The sequence below is a fragment of the Galleria mellonella genome, unplaced genomic scaffold, assembly GCF_026898425.1.
Source record: "Galleria mellonella isolate WM207_F2 unplaced genomic scaffold, CSIRO_AGI_GalMel_v1 utg132, whole genome shotgun sequence".
In the NCBI taxonomy this organism is placed as follows: domain Eukaryota; kingdom Metazoa; phylum Arthropoda; class Insecta; order Lepidoptera; family Pyralidae; genus Galleria; species Galleria mellonella.
This window is the reverse complement of record NW_026441989.1, coordinates 1,747,477-1,766,596: the sequence shown is the minus strand read 5'-3', so window position 1 is coordinate 1,766,596 and position 19,120 is coordinate 1,747,477. Positions and strand designations below refer to the sequence as shown.

General features: G+C 30.8%; 1 protein-coding gene across 1 annotated transcript; it reads right to left on the bottom strand.

Moving 5' to 3' along the window:
- Positions 1-13,563: 13,563 nt before the first annotated feature.
- Positions 13,564-18,451, bottom strand: LOC113518507 (uncharacterized). Its single transcript, XM_026903474.3, has 6 exons — positions 18,045-18,451; positions 17,359-17,526; positions 16,092-16,650; positions 15,891-16,018; positions 14,994-15,135; positions 13,564-14,284 (listed from the first exon to the last, which is right to left on the bottom strand). Exons 1-6 carry the CDS (start codon positions 18,327-18,329, stop codon positions 14,088-14,090), a joined length of 1,479 nt encoding a protein of 492 aa, XP_026759275.2. The 5' UTR covers positions 18,330-18,451; the 3' UTR covers positions 13,564-14,087.
- Between the last annotated feature and the right edge of the window lie 669 nt (positions 18,452-19,120).

Here is a 19,120-nt window from a genome sequence, read left to right as displayed (position 1 = left end):
AAAATCTGCAGCAGGTATCAATCCGAACAATTCTTCAGAGCACTCCCCATGATAAATTCGGTGGAAGATGCACAGAGATGCAACATCTCTACGCAGTTTCAGTGGGTCGAGCCGGACAGTAAGACGCCGATCGTCAACAATTCGAGCTGCCCGACTTTGAATGCGGTCTAACGGAAGGAGTTGGTACTGTGGCGCTCCTGCCCATAGGTGAGAACAGTATTCTATGTGTGGCCTCACTTGAGCTTTATATAGTTTCAGGCGGTTTTCTGGCGTGAAATACCGTCTCACCCTATTGAGAACCCCTAACTTTTTGGAAGCTATCTTAGCTTTTTCCTCCAGATGACCGCAAAACTGGACATCGCTAGATATATCGACGCCAAGAATCCCCAGACTCGACTTATTATCGAGGGAAGTGCCCTGAAAGTGAGGAGATAATAGGTACATATCTGTAATTGCATCGCGTTTAGTCTCGATCGTGAATTTAAAATATCTTAGTGCTGTTGTGAACATTATAAATAGGTACTTATTGCTTTTTGTACAGTGTGAAAATTCATCAATAGTACACTTAAGCACCTAATATTTTATGATAAGTAAATATTTTCCTTGATATCAACGCACGGATGTCGGTAAAATATTGCATCCTTCCTATACAAAGGTCGTAATCTATTCAATCGGCAATAACACAAAATTATGGCCCTTCTAAATAATGACACCTACACATTTCAGCTTTTATCAGACCGTAATTCTGGCATTTATTTAGTGTACATCAACCATGAAATTGTTTGGTAGTTCGTAACTAGTTATTTCTATTTTGCGAAGTAACTATTAGATATCAATGCTTTAGTTTCACAGGTGTTGTGTATCAATCTTATATGAATTTATTTGTTATAATGACCATCCATCATCATCATCATCATCATATCTATCTTTAACTGTCCACTGCCGTACGTAAGCCTCCTCCTTGGACGGTTTTGCTAGTAGTTGCTACGCTTGACAGGCGGATCGGCAACCGCAGTCAGTTTTAGAGATGTTTTAAGATGGACGCTGCTGCCCTTGATGATGATGATGATGACCATTTTGAATTTCTTTTAGTATATAACAGTCACTTTTTTATATTTTAGACATTACATTAATGTGTAATGTGTGGTATAGTCCGAGCATAATGTATCTACCATACGTGTACATTATGCTCAAGGACACCCTACTCCCCTTCCGATGACCGCGGGTTCTAGGCCACACAGTACAAATTTTCATAACTATGTCTGTTTGTATTAGTCTAAATGAATATAATATATATTTCCAAAAAAAAATTGTACATGTATTAGTCATCTAATACTCATACTACACACTCTGTTTATTTTGGGATTTGACTGGCATTGTGTATGCCCAGCGATATTTTTAGTAAATTAATAATTATTATAGTAAATTTATTGAACTAACAAGTGCTTGTTTATAAATTAATAATGCTTGATTTTCTATATTTTCTCCCGACTTTAAAAAAGCATATTCGGTTTCATTTTTTTATTACCTCATAACTCAGTCAGTTATAAACCGATTTGGAAAATTCTTTTTTTACTTGAAAGTATAGAAATATTATCAAAATCGGTTCAGTTAATAAAGTTGAAATCCAAATAACTAGTTTTGCCACAATTGAAGTCGGTTTTTTTAATAATAGTGTCTGCCAATACCAGTACTTGTATATTACCTCATAGTTTCAAGACTCATATCCGTGCATCTCCGTCTTTTCATTCCCTCATAACTAATAGCATTCAAATGGCTGAATGGATTTTTATTAGATTTATCAGGACTTATCAAGTATGGAATAAGTAATAACAATCTTCTATTAAGGAAGAGCTTTAGTACCTATTTAATTATATTAAGTAGGTAGTATTATATAATCTGTCGTATTACGAATGAAAAGCACTGGAATATAATTATATGTATGCACAATGAAGAAATATAATTAGACCATGAAGACTATGATCAAGTTACACAAACTTAAACTACGAAGAAGTATTATATCCCAAGAATGATAAAGGAAGCCACGAGAATTCAGAAACACTGTAACTTTAATTGGAAAGGTGGTTTCAAACTGTCTAGAAAGTGATCTCCCGTGACCTGTTTATGTAATTCATTACCAGTGTTGTAGTTGTCAATTATTATTTAGTTCGACTGATAGTTTTACTAAGTACTGACATGAAGCAATTACGATGACATTTTGCAAATAATTTAAAATTGTGTTCCATTAAAAAAGCCAATATCGAATGTGGTCAAATCAGTTATTTAAATAAAAACTAAACTACTCTCCGATTTTTATAAAATCAATTTAAAAGCGTACTCTTTCAGATAAAAAACTAAAATTCCAAGTCAATTTATAAATGACAGAGTAAAAAGGTAAAGTAAAGGTAACATAAAAACCAAAATATATGATTTAATAACTTCCTCCCTTTTCGAAGTCACTTGAAAATCATTAAAATATTATGTAGAATTACATGTCACTCCACAAAAAAGTAGTAATAATGTAATTTTTAATACTACGTACGAATAGCATCATCATAGAAAGATAAATTTTTATGGTCAACCATAACACAGATTAATACACAGAATAAGTATTTTCTGTCTGGAATCACGTGGGCTAACTACCACGGTATGTAGCAAGTATCATATATTAGAATCACATAAAGCAGTATGTTTTATATGGGAGTTAGTGAGTTAACATAAACATGTTCCCGGAATTTACATAAACAACGATATTCGACGTATCGCCGTAACTTTTGGTAATATAAAGTTGAGTCCTAGCATTTTTCTGGCATTCACTCGTATATTATTCTCTCTTGAATGTATACGAAAGTTATCTTTTCGTAAGTATTTAGAAGTTATTAAGCCAGAAAGACTTAATAATTTCCACTAAGAGTGCTTAGAGTATGAATATACTGTCGTATGAATTTATAAGTATGAAAATACTTATAAAAATTAAAAAAACATTTTTTTCATAATACAGAATTCGGACGAATACCGATTTATGCGGAATTTACTGAACAAATATTTTTGTTTTCATAATCTCGATTCCAAACATGGTAAGAGGATTACGGCGTACAAAAATGAAATTAAAATAGCGTAAAAGGAAAAGTCAGGGAGAATATCGAGGTTTCATAATTGAGTGGATCCAACGCGCCTGTCATTTGTGTTGGAGATGATTGTACTTTTTACAATCGCTTCATAATAATTAAAAAATATTTCCACATCTCATTCCACATTTCATGACTCATGAATCTATATCGGTTTGTATTGGTCTAAGTCTTTTATTGATGATAATAGAATGATAAAACTGCCTGTGCTATTGCCAACCAAATATCAATGATATATGCTGGCAGGACACCAGTGAGAGATGATAGGATGGATAAAATTTGTTGAAAATTGGCTACAATGATATCCAAGAAGAATTAAAAAGTCGCAGTTTAAATTTTCAGAATTTTTAGAAAACTTCAATTTTTTTTTATATATATCTGTATAATTAGTATGACTTATATTCGGATATGTACATATTTACAACACAAAGTATTTAAGTAAGTATCCATAGTGCAAGCTTTACTTAGTTTGAGACTAGATGACGCTGTGTAATATGTTAAGGGCTATATTTAAGAATGTGATCATGATTTTGTTTTGTTATAAACTTTAATTCTATTTTGATAGCGTTTTTACAGAAAAAAGCTATAAAAATACAGTCAAAGGAATTATCTGAATTATTTACACTAACAGTTTAGATTAAATTATTATTAGTATCTTTCAAAAAAATATTTACGAAATACAGACTATATTTAACACACACAAATCCCGAACCCTTTAAAATTAAGTACTTTATAGAAAGTTTCAAAATATAGATATCTGGTTGTCAATTTTAGGTGACTAAGTTTAATTAAAAATATGTATTCCTAATAAACTAGTAACAAATTTTACCTAAATTATTTAAATTCCATTTACATCATTCAGTTATCACTAATTATTTGTATGTATATATATATATATATATATATATATATATATATATATATATATATATATATATATATATATATATATATATATATAGATTAGGCGCTGATAAATTTTATTCTGTATATTATAATTAAACCCTTATTTTTAAGAACATTTATTGTATAGATTATTATAGAGAGGACAAAGGTAACCAGTCCATCTTGCTCACATTTATAAATGCTATATTACATATATTATATAGTATATATATATAGTATATATAGTATTATATAGTATATATATATATATATATATATATATATATTGTATAGATATTTTGTACATGTTCATATATTGTCAGAACGGTTTTAGGAAGTGGTCTGTCACAGTCCTAAAATAACACAGTCACATGTTATTTTAGGTAACTAAAACACTTAATGTTTTTCATCTAAATGACAGTTAAGTGATGAATGCATAAACAAAAGAAACTTAACATAAGGAAATTGTTTTATTTTTAAATAGACTAATGTAATAGCTATATATATATATATATATATATATATATATATATATATATATATATATATATATATATATATATATATATATATATATATATATATATATATATATATATATATATATATATATATATATATATATATATATATATATATGAGTTATATTTGAAGTATCGAATGGATAAACTTAACTAACTTACTAACTTAACTAGGCCAGATTGCTAGTATTATATATAGATGGTATAAAAACAACCATACGGCCCGCGAAACATACGAACATTTTGTAATATTGAATCAAGAATACAACATTTTAAAGCTCTGTATAATTTTACTTTATATGATGTTATAAAGCACGTGTCTAATTTTATTTCGTAGACAAATATTTGCTTAGAAGTATACTGTAGGAGTTGATTATTTAGGTACGTAATCCGAACGATAATTGACATTATAAATTATAGAAGATTAGCAACATGCCCCGACTTGCATAATTTTTGTAAATAATTTACAAACCATGTTCATTCACTACAATTGTATCTTTCTATAAACGAAGGAATTTACAAACAGTTACTAAGTACAGTTTATAAGTTTATCTATTATTAACAAATATAAAAATAATCGAATCATTCCCCTTTTGTACCTAATATGTAGTTTAAATGTATTGTTTCATGAATGTAATTAATGATGATAAATTAAATTTGTATGATGTTTTACGTTAAATAAAAATTCAATTTTATTATTGCAGTATTATATGTGAACATTGTTTAGTTGGTTGGTTAAGTATTGAGTTACTCGTGCTTAAAATTAAAAGAAGTGAGGATGAATATATCACCCGAGGCGCCGCCAGATGTGGCGATATACTCGTAAGTACACAAAATGCGAATAACGGAAATTTGATGTTGCTCCCTCTAGCAAGTACCTACTTACATTTGCATCCATTTCCTAAAAAATTGTTTTCTTCGATTATTATGGCAGTCTATTTTTGTAAAGTAAATGCTTTCTGTATAATTACTAGTTGTAACTAGTGACTTTGCTCGCGTCATTACAAAGTAATTATACCTAATAAGTATTGTTTCATTTACATTTATTTGTATATCATAATTCACTTCTAACGCTTCTAAAAATATAATTTTTACACAAACAAACACACACATACACAAACACACTCGACTTCCATCTTCACGATTTATATAAATCTACTACATGTAAATTTTTAGTTTTAAATGCACTAATTAGTAAGTCTTAATTAATTAGGTATAGGTATATAAGTTCCGATTACTGTTATAAATTTGGTTGCTCAAAACAAGGGAGTACTGATGTCTATAGCACAAACGTAAAATAGTTTAAATATACGGGATCCTCCCTTTCTTTTTATAAATAAGACATTTTATTTGTTGTGCTCTTTAGCATTTTGTACTTATATGTTGGTTATGAATAAACCAATTGTTATTATTGCATTATTCTTTTTTTTCCAAAAATTTATACCTACACTATTTTTAGGCAATTTAAAATAATAAGTAGTTATTAATTACTTATTTTTATATGTATCTTACACGATATGTTCACCAAATTCTTATTATTAATGATTCTCATTGCTATCGATAAAATTGAAGTAACTTTTTTGTTGAATAAAAATGTATAGGTATACCTATTATAGACTTAATATAACGTACTTTTATATTCATTAGAACAAGAGTATTAACTCGTGTTAATACTATATATATAACAAAGACTAGACCAGTGAATAAGAATCTACACTGCTTTGATAAATTATTGTGTTAATAACCATTGCTGGATAAAGAATTGTACCTAATGTTACATTAACAACAGACAACACGTCTGTTATTATTAATAATGTTTTATTATCAACTATCGTACACACACACACATACACATTATTTGTTGTAAATCCCGATAGTAACTAAGATCAAAAAGAACCAAAAAGTAACAAGGCCGATTGATTGAATTTGTGGAGTCAGCGAGAAATTGATGGATCCGGCGACTATTGTATTTGCGAGGAGATTCAATTGCAGTGCGGGAACATTGTGCCGCGGTCGAATAGTAGGCGTCGAGCCGAACGATCCGACGTATTTTTCATTATCATCTATTGAGACGAAATCAAAATGCTACCTATAAACTATTTGTGTTTTTATAAATGGATATAAGATGAAGTTTCGAAACCAGTCACGTGTATCCTTTTTAATACTCGTATTATAAATTACGAAAGTTTGTTACCTCTTGATAATTTAATAATACTCAATTATCATGTTTGAAATACACTTGTATTCGTTGCCATCGTCATTTGAGTCAATTTAATGTCCACTGCTAATCTTCTCCATATACTACCATAAAAAAAGAAAACTTTAGTTGCTGCCAACGGAATTGTCCACACGAAACATCTTTTCTTATATTTCATGACTCGTTCGACAAAGTCTCATAAAACCATCCATAATATACAATCCACTATACCTATTTTAAGCTAATATTATATTATTTACTCGAATATATTAAATTTCGTTAATTAATTAATAAAAAAATAAATATCGATACTTAATATAATAAATAAAATGTGACTGGTATTGAATTTATTCTGTTTTTTTTTTTTTTAATAATTTATTGAACAAGAATGTTATTTTCTTAAATAAACTAGTTTACTCAAAAACTCAACTTTAAGAAACTTTATTAAGTCAATCTATACCATTTAAAAATTATTTACAAGCTTACTTAATCGCCATGCATTACATATATACTAGTCGTGTGATTCCGGCATATAATAGGTCACCCCTATTTTTCCCATGGGTGTCGTAAGAGGCGACTAAAGATGGGCAGCAGCGTCACTCTTAAAATATCTCCAAAGCCTAACTGCGGTTACCAATCTGCCAGCCAAGCGTGGAAACTACTGGCAAAACCCCCCAAACAGGAGGCTTATGTTCAGCAGTGGACAGTTAAAGGCTGATATGGTAATAATGATGATGATGATGATGATTGCTTATATGTGTTGCAGCTATTATTAGTATATTGTTAATAAAGGTAAATAAAGGAATATGTAATCCTAACATAAAGTCCACACGCCAATCCACTCAGATATACCTTACATACTTCTCGCAAACAAACATACTACACGCCGTCACCTAACATTTTATAAGTACTTCTAAAAAATGTCTATTATTTTAGTTCGCAATAAAGCAATGTATTAAGAAAACATGTCATTCCATTTTCAAAACGGATCAAGCAAAAATGTTACTGAACCTTAAATTCTACGCCAATATGATTAATGATTGGACCTTACCTTTAAAGATTCTTCACAACCCTACAAACCCTAGATAAGTACGTTATCCTAAGTCTACGCTTCAAAAAATTCGTTATTCAATTAACGTCTTTGTTACTAGCTATATACTTCTTAACTAATATAATTTATATGAAGTAATTTTGTGATCCAACTTTGGTACCTGACTAATATAATTCGTAGCTTCTAATGTCTAACTCAGAATTTTTGTAGTTACATTCTTCAATATTGACGCTTTATTACTTAAAAATTATTTAATTCATTGCAATAGTGTCATTAAAAATTTTACAATAGTAATTACGACATAGAAGTAAAATAAAGCGATAGTTAGTAGGTATATTTTTAATTAAATATTTTTATCGAACATTAACTAATTTAATTTTAATTCGTTTATTTAATTTCTTCTAAAAGGTAACACCCTTATTCATTAAAACTAAAACTTTCAAAAATCTGTTTTAACTGTTTATTGTTTTGTCATTATTGGAAATTTAGTATTTCAATGGGTGAAATGGCTTTATGAGTAGTTAGACATTTTATGAATATGCGGGTAAATATAATTATACTATTTACTGCGTAAAGATACTTGGTTTTTATAAAAAAAAAAAAACAAATATTTTTCTTATATTTTATTTATACATGTTCAAATATTGAAAAATAATAATGAAGAAAGGTTCTTGAGTGGCAACCCCGTACGAGCAAATGCAGTGTAGGACGACCCCAAATAGACTGACGTTCTCATATGCATTGCAGGGTATCAGTGGATGCAGGTGGCTCAGGACCATTCCTTGTGGCAATCTATGGAGGAGGCCAATGTCTAACAATGGACAGATAATGGCTGAGATAATGATGATGATGTTCAAATACTACCTGTATTCCGCGGTTTTACCCCCGTGAACACTAATTCACTGGTATGTACTGCCATAAAGTATCCTATTTGCTGTGTTATAGTATAAGTAGTAAGTAATGTGCCAAATTTCGTTCAAATCCGACCAGTAGTTTTTGCATGAAAGAGTAACAAACTTCCATCCACATAGTTACAAATTTTCGTATTTATAATATTAATAGGATATATGTATAAATATTTATTTATAAAATTTGGCAAGAGCCAGTATTGTCTATTATGGCACTACTCATAAACGTTGGTATCATTTGGAATGCAAAATTGACAGCTAAAACAAGTTTTTCTTATATCTAAGAAATAAAACGTAACAAAATACTAATTTCTGTTTCTTATAACTTTTTTATTATGTTAGTACATTCGCATTAGCAAATGCTTTATTACTTTAAATATGCTTTAAATGCTTTACAGAGCTATGTTTTCAATACAATTTGAGTGAATAGTAACGCATAAGGGTACTATGGGTATTATGGTGTATTCTATAATATCTATGAGGCTGTATATGCCAATAGGTAACTGTGACAATTTTCCATCAAGTGACTTCTCAGCTTATATGACTATTTATGATATAAAAAAGTTTCAGTTAGTTAGTTAGTTAGAGTTCTATACAAGAACTCTCTCGTAATTACGTACTAGCTTTTATCCACAACTTCGTCGGCGTGACAGGGATATGTTTTTTTTTATGGGTAAAATGTTATGGTAACCCCGCCTGCGCTAACGGGATATGCTGGCGGAGCACCAGTGTAGGGTGATAGATGAGAATGAAAACAGGCCAGTTAGCCCATCATGATGAATTCATCAGGAATTAACCATGATAATTTCCAGGGGGAACCGCGAGGAGGTCGACCTGGTTGGGCATATTGCTAACAATGGGATTCTCAATCTCCATTACTAACAATCCCTTTCCCCCCCGACCGGGATATGTTTATTAGTCAAAATAAATAGTATTCTATAAGTATCCTTCTACATCCCATGTTGTACTTGTATACCAAACTTCATAGTGATTGGTTAAGCCGTTAAAGCGCTATAAGGTAACAAACAAACTCACTTTTACATTTATAATCTTAGTAAGGATTACTTTGGGAATATGTAATTACTATTAAGATCAATTTTTATTTAATAAGATCATGTAAAAAAAGTCACAACTGTTCTGATCTCATAAGTTACTGATCTACTAAAACTAAACAACATAAAAGTCCTACGACTTTTTCGACTTTTCTACATTTCGTTGAGAACTCAACGCAGTTGGGGGCGGCCTATCGTTGTCAAACACATTATGAAGAAAACGCTAGTTTCAAAGTTTCTCAAACACTCGAAACTAAGTGACAGTATATTTTTATCTACAGTATCCGAAATAAGAACTCGAACTGCGCCTCGAGTTACAATATAGCGGTTGGGTCAATTGCACTATTAGTACAGGCCTATCCACTCACATCTCTCCCTAGTCGGTCGGTTACAAAAGGCCTCTCGAGATGTCTATCCAGCTTTGTAGCATAGTGTCAGCTAACCACTTTTTTATCGATTTTCTCCGAGATCTCTTCATTGATTACTACCACCGAGTGTCGGACTTTTAACCGACTTGATAATAGTTTTCAGTTTGAATGCTTTACTTGGTTTTTGTACACTCCAATAATCAACTCTGGGTCATTTATAATTTTATTTTCAGTCAATTTTGGTGCTGTCATATTTTGCTTTGGACATTTTAAATTATTTTTCATCCTGTACTAGTTATTGTATACAACATATATACAAATATGAATAATAAAATATACACTGGATTTCAGATGGGACCTTTAGAAATATAACTGTGAAACCCGCATCCAATTAGGTGACTATAGACAGACAAAATTATAAAAAGAATAGTTTTTGCTTTCATTAAGATTTCTACATATTTCATATAAGTAGTTTATTATACAAGTTTATTATATCAGAAAGAAATAACTAAATGTTTAGTATGAATTTATCCCAAAAAAAGTTTATTTTCCTAGAATCGCTGTTAATTTCGAAGAAAGTTATTTTTAGCATGTTGGTCGAGTAGTTCACGGTGAATTAGCGTCTGATCCGTTATGTTCATTTATCGTAATGAAATTGCGCAAAACATCATTTGTTATTACCAAAATAGAGTCTATACACAATAGGTTACCTACCTATCTTTTCTAATGTGTCGCCAATTCCATTCAATAAAAATATATGCATTATTTTTATTCAGCAGGATAATTTTTTTTTAATAAATGATAATGTAATGGTAACCCCGCCTGCGCTAACAGTATACGCTGGCAGAGCACTAGTGAATGATGAGATGGTGATAGTCCGTATTACTAACAGTCCCTTTCCCCCAGCAGTAGATATTATGAACTAATAGTATAATGTCATTCAAAATTTCCAAAGTTAGTACCTGCGGCGAAGAGATAGTAATGGGGATTTTTAACCGCATTACTAACAGTATACTGACAGGTCGACCTCCTCACGGTCCCTCATGGAAATCATAGTGCTTAATTCCAGATGAATTTATTACGACGGGCTAACTGACTTGCCTCTCCGTCTATACCCATTATCCCTAACCAGTACACCGCCAAAGTTAATTGTTAGCGCTTGCGAGGTTACCATTCCATTATTACCCATAAAAAAAAACCTTAGTACCTCCATACCTATTTCATTTCATAAATTTTCCAATTTCCAAAAACTAATAAAAATACATATATATCCAAAAAGAAACATTATTCAAACTAAGTCTTTAAAATAATAAATAGGTAATAAATAAATCTGAATGATTTTTCAATTCACATTAAATAATTTCATTCGACGGGCAACCTACAATTTGTACCTTTTGATCAATGAATAGCCGCTTTATTCGGATAGGCCTTACGCAAAAATTACATTTTCATCAATCCATGAATAATACTGGGAATAAAATAAGCAACAGAATATATTCATGAGACGAAACAACACCGAAAATATTAGGTCCTCGTCAGTGTGCCCTCGCTAAAGTTATGGTCATTAATTTAACATTAGTGCTGCCTTCTGTTTCAAATTGTATATAAACTCATAGAAAAAAATATAGCAAACAATATGCGAATCATGTTGAAAGTACTTTACTATTAAACAATTATAGAGACGTACCTAAGTAAATATGTTATTGAAATTTCATACGCGTAAATACAAATTTCATAACACTATTATAATTTACATTATTTATATCGCTTGTATAATAGATTATGTACCTCCTGAAGAGTTCTTTGAGATAATGTCTATGATTATCTTCTATCACCGCACCACACACTATCGTCAGGGAATTCATCGCCACTTGCTAGAACTTAACAGTCGCCTTTAGTACAGTTTCAGAGGCGTTTCCTCCTGAGAACGCTTAGGTTGTAGAATGAGGTTCCTACAGCTGTGAGAGATTATTCTGTCTTATTCATGTCTATATGCGACGATTTATCTAATGATAGAATGAGGTATATAGCATCATTGCAGTGGTAAATATTAATGAGAAGTGATACAAAAGGCGGGCTAAGATCTCTTCCAGACTATGAAAAAGACAAAGAGTAGGATACATATACAAACATATATAGCATACAATATATACACATACATATATAATATATACACAATTAAATATATACATAACATACACATACTTAACAGCATACATACAACAGAAAAAAATGACGAAGGAAAACGAAGACTAAGACGACAATGCAACGTGACAATCTCTGCTCTGTTGTTACTGCTACACAGCTGTGCTTGTATAGCTGCGTTTCTATGAATGAGAAGGTGGGGTGTAGTTGTTAAATAACTGGGTTAAGTACCCATTTAATAAGACAACATTTAGTACTTGAAAATTAATATATGAAAAGTATCATGAGGAGCGTATTCTATGATATTTATGTAGTCATTCTGTCTTATTCATGTCTATATGCGACGATTTATCTAATGATAATGGGTCAATCTAATAAGAAAAATTTGTATTTATTGTTTTTTTTTAATATCCTCCTAAATAAATCCTCGTTGTGTCTGTGCATATGCTTATAAAAATGAATAATTAAATATTTATACTATGTATTGTATATATAGCATATTAAGAAAGTATAAAGCTCATCTAGTCGATTAAATAAATAATTTTTTTTACAAGTAAACATACTTTATAATTAGCAGTAAACTGAATAAAATAATAAGTTAATTTTATTATTCATTATTATTCTAGTAATAATATAAAGGAAACAAGAGTCAGCACATTGTAATTACTAATCGATACACCTATCGTGAACTATATAATCCAAGTTGGGCTACTTTAGACGGGTCAACCCATGTCAAATATTAATTACCTAGCCTTACGGGTGAACAAATTTTACATCCAGCATTGAATTTAATGTACCTACATGTAATTCGTATCACATTCATCTATCTAGGTATTATATACATTAATAATTCAAATTGGAATAAAATAAAATAGAAAAATTAAAATGAAAAAAAAATAGGATTTATAAGCACTTAACCTATAACATAATCTCTTCAGGAATAGCAATGAATGAAGGGTATTTTTATGATATTTATGATATTTTTCATGTCTTTGGTGATGGTTGTCATTTTCCACAATCTGTCATTTTGTTTATTATTCTAAATCCATAAAAAACTTTTTATGGTAGGTTATATTCACATAGACATAAAAATAAAAGACAAAAATATATCAATTTAGGTATATGAAGAAATTACAAAATACTTGCGTTGAAGTTACAAATTAAAAGTTATTTATATCAATTCCCACACTAACCATTTCAAAATTACCGACCTGATTCCGTGATATTGTTTATTAATTCTATTTTTTCTATTCTTTTTATATTAGAAATTTTATTTTAAATAAAAAAAAAATCAATAGACGTCGAAAAACATTGTAACGTATAAAGTACATTGTAATTAAGTAATTTAACTGTTAAAGGTTTAATGGCCTGTCATGCCGTTAAGCGTTAGCGCAGCAACGAACCTGGATTTGGATTGCATAAATGGTGACCCGGTTTCATAATTTACTGACATATCATTCTGAATCATTACTTGCTGATGTGGTACTTTTAAAATTTAAATGACGAATTACTGTAAAATTATATGAGATTTTACATGCTATAAATATTTCTATTTATTAAGTATTGTGACAGATATTATAATATTATATTAGGTATTGTTATTCCAAGTATCATTAAAAAAAGGTAATTAAGTGTAACTCGGATAGTATCTACCTATATTAGATTACCTAGACAACATCGTCTTATTACGTTAATCTATCTCCTCTCTCTACATATATCCTCTTGGACTTAAAATAATTAAGATATCCAAAATGTTGTAGTACATATAATTTATTAATTACAATTTTTCACATTTAGTTAACATTGATAAGAGTGACAGAAAATGTTTTTGCTTAAACTTCGGGGATTCTCTCAGGGTACCGTCCAGGTATATAATCAGGATTATTGGGATTATACTCCCAGACAAGGTACTCTGGCTCGTTAAGGTACAGTGGTGGAATTTCATCGCTAGGCTCCAACTCTTGCCCGACCAAGTTTATGTTGCGCTCTAACAATTCATCAACCTTTGCTTGAGTTTCCTCGGATATGTCTGAAATAAATTATTATAATGAGCATGACTGGATTTGAATACTTATTAATAATAAACTTTCTCTATGTGAATTCACAATTATAAAATATTTTTAATTATTCACGAAGGATAAGCAAGCTAAAGCGGCAGTGGGCTAGTTACATAGCTCAAATAACCAACAACTGATGGGAATAAAAGTTTGAGAGTAACGACCTCGTACAGGCAAACGCAGTGTAAGACGACCCCAACTAGATAGAGGGGCGACCTCAAATGCACTGTCAGTGAATGCATATGGCTCGGAATCGTTCCTTATGACAGTCTAAAGGAGAGACCTGTATTCAGTAGTGGACAGTTAACGACTTATATAATGATGATGATGATCAATTCACGAAATATATTTATTTATTTATTTATATTTTTATTTATTTATTTATTTTGTGATACATAGGTAACAATGGATGGTAAAACAATATAAGTCCTCTATGATCAATCCTATCTATCGAGGTATACAATTTAACAATTATATAAGAAAAAAAATTATATAAAAAGAAAAATCAGCAATGTCACATTTATAGTAAAAAAAAAATATAGCACGTAATTGCATATAGCTAGTACAATGAGAATTCAAAGAACGAAGTCGACACATAGTATATAATTATAGTGAATATATAATTATAGTGAATGTTTGTCCTACCGTGTATAAAAATAGATGGCTTTTTACTATACTTACGAGTTCTGCGCAAATCAATCCTGAGAACCTTTTTATTTTGTTCAAGGGCACGAATAAGCGTTCTTTCTGCTTCACCAGATAAATCATTCGCCGCTATATCTAATCTAGTCAGACCTCGATTCAAACTTAGAAGACCAGCCATCTAAATAGTACTCAAAAAACATATATAAAAACACATATAAAATAAACAACAAATTTAACTTAATTGAGTACCTATTATATAAATCCTGATAAAGCGCTCATAAAACGTATTATCCCAATATCTTTACTGAAGTATATAAATTATTGTTTGATATTAAATAATCAGTTATCTATTGATTTATTTCTAGAGTTAAGTGGATTACAATTTAAATTAAGAATTTTCTTTTAATAACATTTGCAAGCATTATATCAGCCGTTAACTATCTAATGTTGAACATAGATCTCCCCATAAGGGGAGGTTACGCCAGTAATTACCACGCTTGGCAGGCGGGTTGGCAATTGCAGTTAGGTTTTAGTGATCTTTTAAAAGGTACGATACTGCCCATCCCTTGACCATTAAGTTCCCTTAATCTCCTCTTCCGATACCCACAAGAAAGGAAGAGGTTGCCAATTCTATACCGGGACAACATCTGCAATACGCTTAATAGGGGGGAAAGGGATTGTTAGTAATGGAGACTGAGAATCCCATTGCTAGCAATATACCCAACCAGGTCGACTTCCTCGCGGTCCTCCCTGGAATCTATCATGGTTAATTCCTGATAAATTCATCATGATGGGCTAACTGGCCTGTTTTCATTTTCATCTATCACCCTTCACTGGTACTCCGCCAGCGTATCCCATTAGCGCAGGCGAGGTTACTATACCATTTTCACCCATAAAAAAAAATACGCCTAGTATAAAAAATAACATCTTAACCTTTTCCGCTGAAGCACCGTAAAATCCGCATGAATTTACAATCAACGTCTGAGGTTTCTCTTTACAACGGACAAACGCCGCAGCAAACATCGTCGCACATTCTATAGACATCGGATTCAAACTGAAATCTATATATACGAGTATAAAATAAAATACACTTTCAAAACTTAACAATATAGTAGAGTAGATGTAAACCAATACCTAGTAGCTCTATAGGAGCAGCGGGCTTCATTTGTAAAGCGTAAGCGATACCCTGTACCCCAACTTCCTTGAAACGGTTGTTAGCAATTCTCACTATCTTCACATTATTATGCACGTAAATAAAACCACCCAGTGCTTTCATTCCGTAATCGCCAATCTTACAATGATTAAAGTCCAACTCTTCAATAGATTCTTTCTTAACCAAGCTTTGTAAAATTAATTTTACTTTCGAACAATCCAAGTTGCTGCGATTGATACGGAATACTCTCAAGTGTCTCAAATCTTCAAGTCCTCTACAAAGTGATTCACAATCGCTTATAGAAAACTCGAAGTATCTCGTTAAATAATTGTCTTCGAGGTTATTGATGCCAAAAACTAGAGATATTTCTTGGAGATTATACAATTTAACCAAAACTGGCTCCAAAGGTATATGATCGAATACTCTAGGGACACTAAATAAACACGTGTCCTCAATCACATTCTTATTAGAAATTGGTGGTGTTTGTTGACGTACCATTTGTAGCTGTTTTAGCCCCAAAAAATAGATATAGGGACTGACCTAAGAAATATATAATCATTTTATAATATATTTTATTAATTTTGTAAAGTTTTTTTTTATATTACTATATCAGCCGTTATCTGTCCACTGTTGAACATAGCCTTTCCCCTTTCCTTTCCCATAGGGGGCTATTGAGGGTTCTTGCCAGTAGTTGTCATGCTTGGCTGGTGGATTGGCAACCGCAAATAGGATTAAATGATGTTTTAAGAGGAGCGCTGATTCTTATCTCACGATCATTAATTTCCGTTAATCGCTTCTTACGATACCTACTGGACAGGAAGGGATGGCTCAGTCTATGCCGGGACCATACGGCATATAATACCTTCTTCCAATAATAGCCACTAGATTACATTTTATATATATTTTTTAATCTTTTCTATATAAATACGACATTCAAGAAGACAATTTAAAAAAATTGTATACCCTGTGGTTGGTGCCAATAAGTTACGATAAACACTTACTATTAGGTCTGTATGCTCATATGCTGTGTTTTTTACGTAAAAATAATAAAATATACTTAGAAATAGCTCTATTTAGCACTAATAAACATCACATCCATAATCTGTTATTAAAGAAATTTTCAGCGGCTAAAAACTAATAACACAAATATAAATAAAATAAAGCTAAGAAGTGAAAGGTAATCATAATAAAAAATTACATAAACCATATGGATAAACCAATTTCAATAATAAAAAATGTCTAACCTACCAATGCTGCAAGCTCAACAGCATCTTCCTCGATAAACACATCCGGGTTTACGTTTTCTAAATAATTTTGTAGGCATGTAGATAAATATGCTCCTTTCCAAAATGTGACCCCAAGTTCTTTTCTAGAAGGGAACTTGGTAAAAAATGATCTTTTCCAATATTGTTCATCCTGAATAATCCAAACAAGTAATTCAACCAAGAACTATCTAGTTAGTTGTTGGAACGATTGATTTAAATGTTTATAGACAGCTTCCTTTCTATTTTAATTAATGTAAAAAAAGAAAACAATTGTATTTTAAATTATTTAAATATAATATATTAAATTATTATTTTATTTTAAATTATATAACATATTTCATCAGCTTTAACGGAGCAAGTAGAGCGAATTAAGTACAAATCACCTTCTATCCATCACTTGTTTCGCCCACACAATAAATAAATTCGGTAGCTAACGTAAGTTTAATAATATGATTAAATATATTTCACGGCTTTATCTGTATAAATTAAATAGAGAAGATCAACAGTATTTATTCATTGCAAAATATAGTCTTTAGATGTGCTAAATTTCAATCAAATCCCTTAAGCAGTTTCAGTATTTTTGAGTATACACATTGCGATATTGATTTAAAACTCCGTGTGAAATAAGAAGCATAGATTTCTTGGCTTATAGTAATAAATAAAAATAACCTTAATATAGCGAACGCTGTACTTCAAGGGTATGTCTGCAGGGTATAAATCCATCAATATGTCGATGTCTTTTTGTAGGATTTGCTTCAAAGGGTTAATTCTGTGGAATATTCTCGACAGAACAAGGGCAGCATAATACGCGAGCGGCGCAGGTGTGAGATCATCATCCCATTCGAAATCTTCCGCCACTATTTTGCGAGGAACTTCAGCAATCGAGTTTTTCATAGCCGCAGATGTGGCGTATGTTTCGCGTACATTTTGCGATACTAAATATGGAATTTTCATTTTTATTCTTTGCTTTCTTCGTAAGATTGAAATATAATGTATTTTTTTGTAATTGATTAATTATTTCAAGGTTTATAGAAATATTTTGACAGATGTATTTAGATGTTTGTTTTTCTTTTTTATTTGTTTATGAAGGTTAGTTAATATCAATAAAATATCCTTTTTTATTATTTTTAAACACTGATAATAACTGAAAGGAAAAGATATAATTGCGACATTTATATTATTATAATTGTATTTACTTAGGTAATTACAATCAGAAACGTGTCTACTTTATATTTATACTATTGTTTCATTTTCTTTCATGTAACGAGATAAATAGGTAATTCTAACGCTCCAGACAGTCTATATTATTATTTTATATCGCGATATATGTTTATTATAACTGATTTTAGTACATACATTTTATTTATTATAACGTAATAAGTTCTAATAAATTTTATTATGTTATTTATCAGTCTATATATATATGAAATAATACTTGCGATAAAAAAAGCCTATGCCTGAAAGATATAATTAAAAACTATAACTTTCATAATACCTAACCTATACGTTACATACCTATTTTTTTTTAATGGATGATAATGAACTGGTAACCCTGGCTGCGCTAACAGTATACGCTGGCGGCTCACCAGTGAGGGATGATAAGTGAGAACTAAAAGGCAGATCAGTTAGCCCCTGGTGATGAATAAACCAGGTTTTCAGCAACATGGTTTCCAGGACCATGTGGAGGTTGACCTGATAAGGTATATTGCTAGCAATAGGACAGGTAGTCCGCGTTACTAATAATC